The following is a 13,780-nucleotide window of genomic DNA, read 5'->3' on the forward strand; positions in this document are numbered from 1 at the left end:
TCCCCATGGTGCCCCAGGCCTTCTGTGTCCACTTTGCCTCAGTGACAGTGGGCCACCTGCACACTCACAGTCCTGACTGGAGCAGAAAATGCACCCACCAGATTCTCATCTTTCCCTCCCTCATGAAGCTGTGGCTGGGCTCGTTTTAGTGATAACCATCTGTTACCTATATATCTGTCTTCAAGCCAAAGTGTGCACTGGGAAGACGTCTGTGATCCACTAGTAGGTTTCCTAAGTGTGTTTCCCTTCCCTATTCTGGAATATGTAAATGGCACGTTAGTTCAACAAACATTTTTGAGTGCCTGTTGTATGCTGAGCCCTGTAGTGGGCAAGAGGCCACAAAGAGTAATTCCATTGCCTTGTTAGGTCCAGAATTTAACTTCTCCTGTGGCCCAGAAGACTCCACGTTTCCTCCCATTTTGGGTGTATGTCAGTACTGACCAAGAGAGCTTTAATGTAACCACACAGATGTTTTCTGTCTGCACAATCTGATATATTGGTCTCGAGTCACAGGTTACAATGTGTCTAATGTGACTGAGAAGTGAATTTTGAGTTGAATTTAATTTCAGCTGATTTAGATTTAAGTAACTACATGTAGCTACTCTACCGCATTGGACAGTGTGGATGATTTATTTCACCCTAGCGCTTTTACCTCTGGGATTGCGCGTGCGTGCGTGCGTGCGTGTGTGTGTAGATTTTACGGGTCCTTGGACACTGTGTTTTAAGGGTTTCGCACTTAGTAAGAAACTTTTCTGAAACTCTGAAAAACTATTGACACAAGCGAACAAAAGTTAACCTTAATATTTTATGTGTTCTAATGTTTTCATTTCTAATTCTGAATTACTGAATTGACTAAGGCTGAGGATGGATTTCTCCTGAAGACATGCACATCTGTCATAAGGATGACATGCACGTGAAAGGTCCATTACATACACCGAGGTACAGATCAGAGGAGCTCGCGTCCTTACCTTAGAGAGGCGGCTCATTCTCTCTTCATTGTTGTCTAGAACACGTAAACTCGGAGGTACATACCAGAAGCAGACGTTTGTGTGCTGAGGCTACGAAAAGGAAAGTAAGATTCACGCTCCGCCCAAACTGGCACGTTTGAAAATTCCAAGGACATTTCAAATCTATTCTGCAGCTTCCGGATACAATCCTGCTTTTCACGTTTGTAATCACCTTTGGAGTGCCTGATTTTCACACCATTATACAGAGTTATTTTTTGTGAGTTTGATTTTTACCCTCTCACCCCTGCTTCTCCTTTGTAATGGTCCCACTTACCTGGACAGTACATTCTTAACATCAAAAACTACTAGTGATAAGAATTGGAATGGACTAAACTTTGGAGGATTGTAGAAATCAGAATACATACCTTTCCATCAAACACCATTTCATAACCTTCTCGGTTTTTGATGGTATTGTATAAATACTCCGCCAGCTCCAAACACTTATCAATATGTGCTTCAAACCCGGTGGTCCCCTAAGTGAGAGAAGAAGAAGAAGGCTTAGCAGGCTGAGAAAGGTGGGCGAGCTCTCAGGTGAGATGCGGGGACGAATCTCTCTGGACACTGGTGGCCTTTCTGCCCCTTCGGTCTCAGCTCTGCGCCAGCACTTTCCTGACATAAGACTGTGTTCCTAGAGGCTTTCCTGGCAATTATCTCTCCTCTAATGCTCTCTTTGTCAGGTGCTTTTGTTCCCTTTCGCCATCACCCGCTCTCCGTGGCACAATCCCTTTCCTTCCGAGCCTCCATTCCCCAGGCAATTATTTTGATTACTCGAGGGGAAAATTTGCCTCTGTCGCTCAGAGGAGTAATTATGGAAGTCATTAATGACCGGAGGGCTGCCTATCCTTTTCTTGTGGATAAGAAGCGTCATCAGAGGCACATCCCACCGCCAGGATGCCTGCTTAGTCCCTGCCCATCAGGTAAATTTGTCGTTTCCAGACCCCACTTTTGTTCACCAGTGTACCCCCCATTATAGAACGAATAGGGTAGGTGCTCAATGAGTATCTGTTGGACAAACGGATGACAGTCTCTTGAGGGGCACACAGATGCTTTGTTAGCCTGTCGTTCTGCAAAGCTTATTAGATTTCTCCTTTGGGGATAAATGGCTCATCTGTCTGTAATGGGTGAACATTATCACAGAGGTCTTTTAGTTTCCAGCTCTTGGAAGCCCAGGATCTGGACTTGGGGAAAAACAACACAACAGCCTTGGACTGGAACTATTTAACTGACAACAGGACACACTAGGGGATTACTTTTCAACACGGCTTTACGCCTAACTCCTTTGGTATTTGTGGAGTGCTCAGGAGAAGCTTAGAGAAAACAGCTAATGCTCATCCCAGGAACTTAGAACAGGCCTACCAGTGACTAATCCAAGCTGGCATCTAGAGGAAGCAATTGTAATACAGATAAGATGCGCCCACTTTCCTGTTAACACAGTCTCATCGTCCCAGCCAAAGGGGGGATCTGGCAGAGCCAGTGACTTGTAACCTCTGAAACGTGTTTAAGAACAAGCTGCATTAAAGAGGTGTGATGGGTTCAGAAATTCATTTCTTTGGAGACCGCCACCCTTGCTGACTGGTTCCTGTTGACTCCAAGGACCCAGCTGATGCCTGACCGTTCAGGCCAGCACCCCTGCGCTCCATGAGTCTGTGAGTGCCAAGGATTTAGGATTGGTTTGGGCCGACCTGGCAGTTTGGGTCCACTTGGGATGGACCTTAGGTAAGAGGGAGGGGAGTTTACTGTTCTCCAAACTGGATCCTTTGGACCAGCCTAGAGTTGGATTTCATCTCACATGGACCTGATCCAGTTTATGTCCAGGACCAGTATGACTCTGACCTTGTCCAACCATATGGCCTTGGCGAACCTCTCTGGTCACATGGGAATGACGGTGCCTGTCTGATTTCCCACACAGAGACGTGGCAAGGTGAAATGAACGCTCTGAAAATAAGTGTGATTGTATTGCAAAGGGAGTGGGGTTACCACGGACGGGATGGGAGCCCTCCAGCCTTTGCTAGTCTGGGACTTCACTCTGGAGACGCTCAGGAGTACTCTGACTGCCCCCTCAGACGAAGGCTAAAGAGGTACAGGGGGAGCGGCGCAGGAGCTCCGATGTGCCCTTTGAAGCCTGGGGCTCCTCCTTTCAAATGGGGTATTTATGGGAAAAAGATCTATATTTTATTTTCAAGGTTTTGCAGGTTTCTAGGAGATTCTCCAAAATTCATTCGTTTATCAAATGCTTGTTGAATCATTATATACCACACAGCTCTTCTTATGAAAATGACAAAGACACATATAGAACCTTATCAGGCATCACATCGCCGTGACCTGAGTCGCTGTGATGGAAGCTGAAGCTTCAGAGGAGCCCTTGTGGGTGGAAGGCTGGATCCCAGCATCAGGCTACACTGAAGGAACTTTGGGAGAAAGATGTCTTATCTTATCCCTCACCCCCACACACCCAGGATGGGTTTAGAGGCACCCACTCAGGGCCTCTCACTTCTCATCTGGATGGCAGCACCCTAATTCTCCTTCAGTCAACTGAGACTCCCTACTAGCTCAAAATACGCCCTTTAGCCCCTGCCTGACCTTCCTCCTGGGATGTCCTTTTCCCAGCTCTGCTGGTCAAAATCCTAGTTATTCTACCATCCTGTTCACGACACATCTCGAAGATCACCTCTTGATAAATCGTTCTTGGCTTCCAAACTAGGACTGAACTCTCCCTTCTTTAACTCTTCAAGGTGTGTCTGTGTTTCCTTTATAACCAGTTGTGTTCTGTCCTTTGTGATGGTCATTAGAGCGCTTCTCTTTCCTGCCTGGAGAACTGAAGCCCCCGGGCCCGTTCAGCACCAGGCACGGTAACAGATGCTCAGTATCTGCTTATTAAAATAAATTAATATTTTAGAGAGAAAGGGAACGTTCATTCACTCAGCAAAGAGTGCCAGGCATTCCCCTTAATAGTTTTCTCCTGTTATTTTTTTTCCCTCAGCCATTTGCCAACCCCTCTGTTATCTACATTTTAATTACAGAGGCCAATCATAGAAAACTATAAGGAAATCTGACAATTTGCATAATCATATACAAACACGAAGATTTACGGTAAAAACTCAATAGTTACATATTAAGCCATCACTGCAGGCCTTAAAAAGGGGACTCCTTTTAAGATTTTTTGGGGTTTTTTTTATGTCTACCCGTGAGTTTTAGCCACTGAGGTTAAAGTCCTAGGATTCTCTAATAAAATTCAGACAAAATAAACGGTCTACCCAATAAGAACAGAGTTGAGGGCAGACACAGTGTCTTTGCCAGTGCAAGGCTTACAAATCATACCACCATCCAGAACACCTCCTAGCATCCCACATCAGGAGGCTCAATATTTTCTTTTTTGCATTCATCTGCTCCAGTCAAATTGTCTTGGACTTAACATGACGGCCGTCTTCAGTGCATTTAGCTCCGTTTTCTATCAACCGGTGAAAGAACTGTAATTTATACTTAGGTCAATATTTTTCATGTGGTTTATCTTACTAAGGAGAAAATGCGGATTCACTGGAACACTGTATTCTCCAGGTGTATCTGATAACAGGGGGGTTGCTGATTAATGCCGCATTCCTCCTCGTTACAGCAAGTCCCCTAGAAACGAACACGTTCTGTTCCGAGAGTGCATTCATAAGTCCAATCTGTCCATAAGTCCAACCAGGTTAGCCTAGGTACCCAACTAACTCAATCGGCTACATAGTACTGTACTGTAAAAGGTTTATAATACTTTGAACAAATAATACATAAGAAACAAACACAGAAAATAGTACCGTACAGTAAAGTACACAAAAGCACAACCACTTGTAGAGGATGCACGCACGTGACAAGGTACACCAGACACGTGAACTAACTTACGTGATTGGACATGTGAATGCACGTTCGCATCTTTGAAAGTTTGCAACTTGAAGGTTCGTATGTAGAGGACTTACTGTACTGCTTTGGCAGATGCAAAATAGAATGACATGTGGCCACTCTCACGGCTCTCCTTAGGAGTGGGTACTTCTCCTGCCCTGTCTGGCATTACTACAGGGTTAGGGGTGTTGGATTGTAATTATCCTCACCCTTGATGTGGACTGTAGGGCTGAGCTTATTACTTTAATAATTATTATCACTTCATTTTTTAAAAAGGCAGCTTTAAGTTGAAAGACAATGGACGTTTTTCCCGTTTAGCTGTCTAGACACTTAAGGGTTTGCATAAGGAATTAAAAAAAATATGTGTCCATGTCTTCTAAGTAACTCAAATTCTCACTTGTAATTCTTCACTGTCATCTGTTTCTGCATTTTAAGCATAAATAATGTGTTGACTTTCATTAATTACCAAGTTATCAGTGTGTCTTCATTTTTGTTCACACCTTATATATGAATGTTAGAAAATGAATTATTCCTTTACACAAACATGATGTACATGAAATAATTACAATATTTTAAATTCTGGATGATGATAATGTATAATATTAAACTATTTTTCAATGCAAAAAAAAAATGTGTCCATAAGTTACATAGCCACCGTGATTTTTCTCTTTCTCTCTCTCTCTTGTTACCCCCTCTTCTGGTGCCTGTATTTCAGCCCTTTAGAAACTGGATCCTTTGCCTTTATTTCAAGCTTCATTTGGTCCTGCTGTTTAATTCACACCCGACGTCCTCCGAGTGATTTCTCCGAGAACCAGCCGGCTGCACCACACTGGCAGGGAGGTTTCCGATGGAAAAGCAGCAGCAGGAACCGATGAACAGTGTCAGAAGCATTTTTGTATAAATATAGCTAATGATCATCATTTTAATAAAAACACCAGGGGAACAAGAGACAAAAAGACTGATACTGGACAATGTTTAGAGACCAAGCTTGCTTCAACGTACTAGCTGATGTCTACCTTTGTCATTTTACAATTCCCACAAATCAATGAAATGAAAAACCTGCTCGTTTTAAAACAGCCTGAGAGGGATTCCCTGGTGGCGCAGTGGTTGAGGGTCCGCCTGCCGATGCAGGGGACACGGGTTCGTGCCCCGGTCTGGGAAGATCCCACATGCCGCGGAGCGGCTGGGCCCGTGAGCTATGGCCGCTGAGCCTGCGCGTCCGGAGCCTGTGCTCCGCAACGGCAGAGGCCACAGCAGTGAGAGGCCCGCGTACCGCAAAAAAAACAAAACAAAAAAAACAAAAAAAACAGCCTGAGAGTACACCAATAATCTACGTTCTCGATTGATTTATTTCTGCCAAATGAAAGTGTTATTGCCTACCGCATGAGTCTTGTCTTGGGCGGTGGGGACCAGATACCTATCCTTGTCAGGCTCTCAACTTTCAAAAGAGGAAAGGGAAGGGGTCCCCTGCCCAGCTCAAGGGATTTGACCTCACTCATCACCCACCTTTATGGGGCAGTAACTCACCTTGGGCCTCACTCCAGGTAGCTGTCTGATCCTTAGCAATACTTAGAGAAAACTCAACCGGGGCAAATACCATCATGGAGGCTTGTTTGAAGACCATGTAGTCTAGCCATCCCCAGAAACCATCTAAGAGTTATTTGTGCATTGAGCAAAAGGCATGTGTCCATATCATAGTTTTTAAGACAGTCTTTCTAGTTAAACTGCCCTTTTCCAGGATGGGTTTAAAGAAGATTCCATAAGATAGTTGCTGAATGCATTGTTTCACTCCCAAGCCCCCTCTTTTTCTTGTTAGCCATCCGCCTCTCTGAACTGTTTGAGTCGATTCAGTTTGCTTTGAACACTTTTATAAACACCGGCGTATGGACTGGGTGCTGTGGACGTGGGCCATACCTCTTTACACAGACCTGAGGAAGGACCCATTCGGTGGTCTCATGCAGCAGACCAAGTTATTTGCTTGTTCCTATGGTGCTGAACCTGTTACCTCTTTGTGTAGGCTACTTAGAAAGCTGAGAGCCAAATTTGTGGACCATTTCCCAAACACACAGGACCTCGGGGCATGCCAGCTTCCCTCTCATCTCTCCCTTTGTCAGGTTTCTCTCATGTACTATGTTAGCAGCTGGATTTTTCTAGCAGTTGGGTTTTTCCAGTGTCCCCACTGGCTCAGGCCGTTGCCTCCCGTGGGAGATTAATGAAACCAGGTGGAAGGTCACTGATTAGTGACACGTAAGTTAGGAATCTGGCCAAAATGAAAAACAGAATCTTTGACCCTTCCAGCCTGCTTACATTTAACTGCACACGTATGCTCTTTGAAAGCTATAATTAGGTCCAGCCAGTGGCGCACACCATTAGTTACAGAGTTCCATTTCTGAAAGAGGGGTGATCATCTACCGTTAAATTCTGAGGTAAACAGAGAAACTGAACCAAAAGAGGTCACTAGGTAGTTCCAGAGTTTTTAAAAAAAGCGTCATAACTAGAGGTTACCCTGTGAACTGTCAAAAATAAACTATCGTGCTGGGTGTTTTCTTTTTCCTTTTTATTCTCCAAACAAAAAGACTGCATTTAACCTGCCCAAAGGATCAATCACTGGGTAAAAAACAAGAGTTGGGACAAGAACAACAATGAAGCACTTCTTAGGGATCCAGAGGTTCTGCCGTATAAAGCAACATGTATTGGTGTTCTAGATGAGTGAGCATTAGAAGCAATTAGGTTTAAAAGAAAGAAAACACTCAATGGGTTTTCTTATATTCTTGTCCGTGTAGATAACTAGATCTAGGATTCAAGAAACCTAATCTCGGGTAAATAATTTTCAATTTGCAAATCAATTTTTAACATGTCATAATAAGGGTCACCAGATATAGTGTCTGTTTTTAGTCGACATTCAGCCAATCCCAGCGTGCTCACCTTTGCTCTCCACATTAGCCAGAGTTTAAAAACATCAACATGACGTCCGCACTGTAAGGCCTTATCTCCAGTGTCGTAGGACAGGTCGTAGTGTTTATCTTGCTGAAAGAGGTAGGAGGCCTGCATCTGGTTGCAACTCTGCATCAATCCCTAGAAGAGAAGAGAAAACTTAGGAAACTCTACTGACTTTATTAGGTATTCTATTAGATTTACATTGTGATGGAGATTATTAAGGAAAAAAAAATAAAAGAAACAGGCACTGAATATCCTGGAGAGAGAATCAAATGAGAAAAAAAAATGAGGCCGATATCTCGACAGGATGGGCTGTTGTGATAGGTCAAGTCTATAGGATAAATGGCTAAGGGTCAGCTGTCACCAGGGGTTAACAACAGGGCATATATGTACTTTTAGTCTCCTTTTTAAGAGAAGGCATTTATCTTTTTAAAAATTTGTTGATTACTTTACTTAAGCTTTACAATACCCTTTATTGTGGCTGGTTATTAATAATTCCCATCTTACAGATGAGACTGAATCTCAAAAACTTTATGTAAGCTGCTCTATAAATTACACCTAGAAATGGAACAGTTGGGATGTAAATCCAGGTCAGGTGAATTTCAGTGAGAAGGCATTTATTTTTTAAAAAAATCAATCAGAGTATAATGTTCATTGGGAGAATATCCTGATGTTCTGGTTTTGTTGTAAGCAAACTATTTTGGAAACGCTTTGGTTTTGTAAAATATTATTGGTGTGATTCTTCTACTGTTTTGTTCATATTTAGTTCAAGTACTTTATCATTTAGCTATAAGGGTTTGAGTTCTTTATGGATATCATAGTTTTTAAGACAGTTCATTGCTATCGTTTTTATAAGCTAAAATCTAAAACAATAAAGACATTGCTACTCTGGGGTCTTCAACAGGGAATCTTTCAGATGTCACACTCTTCTCTCAAGAGTGGTTAAAGCTTGTGCACTGTGTTTTGTTTTGTTTTGTTTTTTGCGGTACGCGGGCCTCTCACTGTTGCGGCCTCTCCCGTTGTGGAGCACAGGCTCCGGACGCGCAGGCTCAGCGGCCATGGCTCACGGGCCCAGCCGCTCCACGGCATGTGGGATTCTCCTGGACCGGGGCACGAACCCATGTCCCCTGCATCGGCAGGCGGACCCTCAACCACTGTGCCACCAGGGAAGCCCGAGCACTGTGTTTTCATACTCATTTGCTAATGGTAGTTACAGTAGAAAGTTTCATTGTCAATCACCATGAATTTGCCCTTGCACCACGAGCTTACTATGGAAAATGGGTGGCAAAGTGATTGAACTATTCCGAAGACCAGTGAATGAATCACGTTCTCTGACTAAAACAGCATCATTAGTCTCCTCACCACACTGCAATTTGTCTCGAACCACAGGAAGCCTTTGATGCTTTGGTTATCCACAGTGTGACTGTGATTTTACAGAAACTTTGGCATTTACTTTTTTCTTTCGTGACTCACGACAAGAGAAGAAAAGACTAAACTGTGATCACTTCGTTGAAGTTAGAAGTGAGAGCCCTTTTTAAAAGTTCTCCAAACTAAAACAGAAGGCAACTAACATTTGATCTAGGTCCTGAAAGACCAGACCGAGTGTCCAGATGGTAGACAACAGAACTGGGCTCAGTTTTGTAGTCTGGCCTTTTTATTCAGTGGAATTCATTAAGTAATTTTTTCTTGAGACTAGTAGAAATTCAATACAATGTAATTGTAATAGAGCAGTAGAATGACATTGAATTGGACTCAAAGACCAATGAGACTGAGCAATTGGTGCATCTATTTTGTTTCACGGTCACAGAAACTTAGCACCATTTTCCCCCAGCCATGCAAGCTCGTGCTTAGGTGCCATCAATCCTAAGGGAAACCACTCAGGGAGTGCGGAATCATGGACAGACCAGACCAGCTTCTACTGGGATAGGAAAAGCAACGCAAAGCACATGACCTCTAGAAGGTGGGACAGCACCAGCCTCATTGTACAAAAGGATAAGTAAAAGTCACATAAAGGTGAGACAGTGTCCTGATTCTGAGCCATTATATCCTAAACTATTTAAAATACGTGAATAGCTGCTGGTTGTAAAACAGTTGCCGTCAAAGAAATTCTCCTGGTCGAGTAAACTTTGGAAACTATCATAAATACCTTCGTTTTAGATATTTATAATATATATCAGCAACTGAAGCCTCTGATATGCCCTGAAGTAATGAAACTTGTTTTTAACTCTTTAAGCTAATATATCCCACGCTTTTTGAAAACCGAGAACTCTCTTAACACAGAGTACTTAATACCATCTTATAGCATTCCTTCCCCTCCCCTTTTTTTTTTTTTTTGGCTACACCACAAGGCATGCGGGATCTTAGTTCCCCAAACAGGGATCAAACCCGTGCACCCTGCAGTGGAAGCACCGAGTCTTAACCACTGGACCTCCAGGGAAGTTCCTATTCCTTCCCCTTCTATCTCTCTGTCCTCTTACTAATAAGTGTTTGCCCAATGTCCATTCAGTCACCTCCCCTGATGATGAATTTATTCCTACATAAGTAATTCATTACCGGTTGGGCAGCTTAATTTTCAGAAAAGCATTCCTTTTACTGATCCCAAGTCAGACCTCAAATCATGGTAATTCGGATTTTACCATCAAAGCTGTACCATCCAGTGTTACTAACCCAGCTCCCCGAAGCGTCAAGCAAAAACGAATCTCCCACTTGAGTCATTTATGCTGCAAAGGCTGCCTTCCTCTCGGCCCTTTACATTAAATTTTTTTAGACGAAACATCTTTAGTTCCTTCAACCACCTCTCTTCCATGTGAACTAAGGTTCCTCACTGTTTGAGCTCTAGCTTGATGGGGTTCCCTATACGATTTGACACTAACCTAAGCAAACCACTCCAGGTGTGGTTTAACCAAAGGACAGTGGGGAACTGCCACCTGCCTCATCCTGAAGCTCCACCTCTTCTATCCCATTACCATTTTTTGAATGGTATTTCTCTGTTGACCCTGCAGAGTACAACCTAATGTCCTACACCTTTTTCACAAGTACAACAATTTAGCCATTCATGGAACACGCCTGTCTCGTCTTGTCAAAATACAACCATCCTATATTTGGACAGAAAAGCAGGTCCTTACAATTATCCTAATTAACAATCTCCCCTTTTTGTGGATGCGGCTCACTGTTCCAGCCTGTAAAATCATGCTGGTTTTGTCACTACACACATTTACTCTATACAACCCCACCTATGGACTGGGCCATGAGTCAGGAAACACATACCTCTTCTCTAACCAGGAGAGCAGAGCACTGCAAAGGGACGCCCATCATCTTATGTGGATTCCATGTCACAGAGTTGGCCCTAAAGGAAAGAAATCACGTTAAGAGGGTGGCACCCGTAACGGGCACAGAGGACCCTGTGATGGGCAACAGAGCTCGAGGTTCTTGGCACTGTTGTTCAGACTCCAGCATGACATTAATTTACAAAACGAGAAGTGGACTCTTCAATATACAACATTTTCTTTGTCTGCAGAGACAGTAGGTGAGGGCTAGTATGTCCATTCAGCCTCCAAGGTGGTCTGAGAACCTCTCTGAGTGACTGGGATCATCCAGTCCAGGGTCCCTCCTGTGGTCACCACGGAGCAGGGCACCAGGCAGGGGCCCTCATGTGCCTCCAGTGTCCCTGCTTCTGACACAATAGCCCTGCCCTGGAGCTCAGAGCAATGGCTCATGACACAGCTGAACTTTGTTCTTTTCCCTACCTAGTTCCTCCTTCTTCCCATTCAGTCAATTACCAAATGTCTCAAATGTGTCCTTTCGTAACAGCTTCTAGCTCATCCCCTGCTTCCATCTCTTGTCTCATCCAGAGATATCCTTCTGGACCGTGGGGGAGATGAGCTGTGGCTCCTACAGCAGCTTTCAATCTATTTTGTCCCAACATACTTGATAAATAGAATGCTCTCCCATCAGTAATAGCGATTCTCAGCTCAGGGGTTTATGCTATTTGAAAAGCCTAAACCATGGTCCTGGTACAGAGTCCTTTAATAATAATAATTATTATTATTATTTTAATCTGGATATATTGTCTTAACTGATGCTTGGTTTCCATTTCATCCTCCACCCGGTACCATAGTTATTTTCTAGCTCTGTTTACGGCCCTCTCCTCTTTCCTTTTGCCTCCGGCCTAAATTCCAAACTGCGGGGTATGGCTCACGTGTCCACACAGGTGACCCCAGGCCACGGGGCCAGTCTTGAGTCCTGTCAGTTTGCCGTACCACTTTCCATCACACCAGAGTACGTTTTGTTCTCAGAAAATTCTATTCTCATGCTCCTGGGTCTCCTAGGGCTATTTCCTCTTCCTAGAATGTCATCTCCCCTTGCTTCACTTGGTTAAATCCCACTTATTCTTTAAGGTCGAACAAGTATGGTCTCTGCAGCCTTCTTCAACTCCCCGCTGTGCTCTTCCAACCCCTTCCTCCCCCAGCTCCCGGGAAAGCAGCTACTCTCTTCACAGGAGTCTCTGCGCATGTCTTCTGAGAGACAGAGAATCCTTGAGGAAGAGCCTTGGGACCGCGACCTTGGCATAAACAGACTCACGGGAGGAAGGAAAGTAGTAGGACCATCCATGGCAGCTGTCTCCAGAGCGCTGCACGTTGCTGGCCCTCTCCTGGCTGAGCAACAGACTGGGGCTCACCCTGTTCCCGGCACTCAAGGTGTGAGAACCTTGGGAAGAAATGAGATGCTGGGAAAGATCCCATTCATCCAGTTGATGAATGGCGGTCATCGCTGGCCAGTCAGGGAACACTTACTGGCCTGGGGATCTTATCTGAATAGATGAATAGTCCAGCTCATTGTCTGGTCTTTCTTTAGCTTTGACACTGGCTGTCAGATGTGTTGGAATCAGGGAAAGAAGCGAAGGCAGCTCATGGCCAGATGGCTACACCCCTGCATGGTGGACTAAAAGACTTCAGGAATAATAATTTTTAAAAAACAAACAAAACACTGATATTGAAAAGCTCCTTCTAGGAAAACTTCTCCTTGCTCTTTAGAATGACCCCGGAGTTAAGAAACCTGGGCTCTGAGCTGTAGGAAAATAGTGGTTAAGGGAGGGGAGCTCGAGTTTGTATTCAGCTTCTATCACTTCCTAACTGTGAGACCTTAAGCAGGTTACTTAACCTCTCTGTGCCTTGATTTCCTTGTGTCTAAAAGGAGAATAATGGTAAATTGTTTGGGTTAAGGGCTTATAACTGTGTCCAACGCACAGTAAACATCAAATAAGGTTGGCTCTTGCTACTGATTTCAACTCTATCATTCACGAGCTTTGCGACACTGGGCACACATACACTGTCATTCTGTACATTCTATAATATTCTATAGCTAGATGCCTGATCCTGATGAAACGCAGCTTTCTCAGTAATGGCACCTGATGGAGAAGAAGATAGCTGTTCTCCACGGCTCTGACTGAGGGTGTTTATTTCTCTGCAGCGGCCCATTTGTCTTTCTAGACTAGAAGCTGCCAAGACTCACACCGACCGGTCACTGAATTCTCTCAGAGGGGCTGCCTCATAAAGGTGCAAAAAGACGCACAGAGTGATTCAAAGACAGGGCATTCGTTTACTGGAGAAATGTTAGCAATTTGGGAAAAACAGCCTCGGGTTCATTTCAAAACGTTTTGCCGTGGGATTCAGTCCTCTGTGATCTTCCGTAAGTTGGAGAGAGCTGAGCCCCCTAGGGCCGTTTTGAGACATATCGCAGGGCCCTCGTTGGCACCTCAAACTCAGAAGATCCCAAGTGAACTCGTTAACTTGCTCCCTTCTCATCCTTCAGATCTTCTCTCTCTCCTCTATCCTGGACCTCGATTCCTCGCACCCGTTTCCTTCCCAGCGTCCAGCTCCCAAACCTTAGTGTTTTGGTTTCATTCTCTTTTTTTCCCTCTACCGATATCACCCCTCGCAGTTTTTTTTTTTTTAATTCTG

The 13,780-nt window shown here is 44.1% G+C and overlaps 1 protein-coding gene across 1 annotated transcript in view; it reads right to left on the bottom strand.

The window, feature by feature from the left end:
• GAD2 (glutamate decarboxylase 2) overlaps positions 1-13,780 on the bottom strand; it is a 69,221-nt gene that overhangs the window by 8,146 nt on the left and 47,295 nt on the right. The window contains exons 12-15 of the mRNA XM_029238239.1: positions 11,088-11,166; positions 7,809-7,958; positions 1,373-1,480; positions 969-1,058 (exon numbers count right to left, since the gene is read on the bottom strand). Coding sequence (XP_029094072.1) covers positions 969-1,058; positions 1,373-1,480; positions 7,809-7,958; positions 11,088-11,166 — 427 coding nt within the window. The remainder of the gene's footprint in view (positions 1-968; positions 1,059-1,372; positions 1,481-7,808; positions 7,959-11,087; positions 11,167-13,780) is intronic.

The sequence above is a fragment of the Monodon monoceros genome, unplaced genomic scaffold (assembly GCF_005190385.1).
Source record: "Monodon monoceros isolate NGI ecotype Baffin Bay Population unplaced genomic scaffold, NGI_Narwhal_1 Super_Scaffold_21, whole genome shotgun sequence".
Taxonomy (NCBI): domain Eukaryota; kingdom Metazoa; phylum Chordata; class Mammalia; order Artiodactyla; family Monodontidae; genus Monodon; species Monodon monoceros.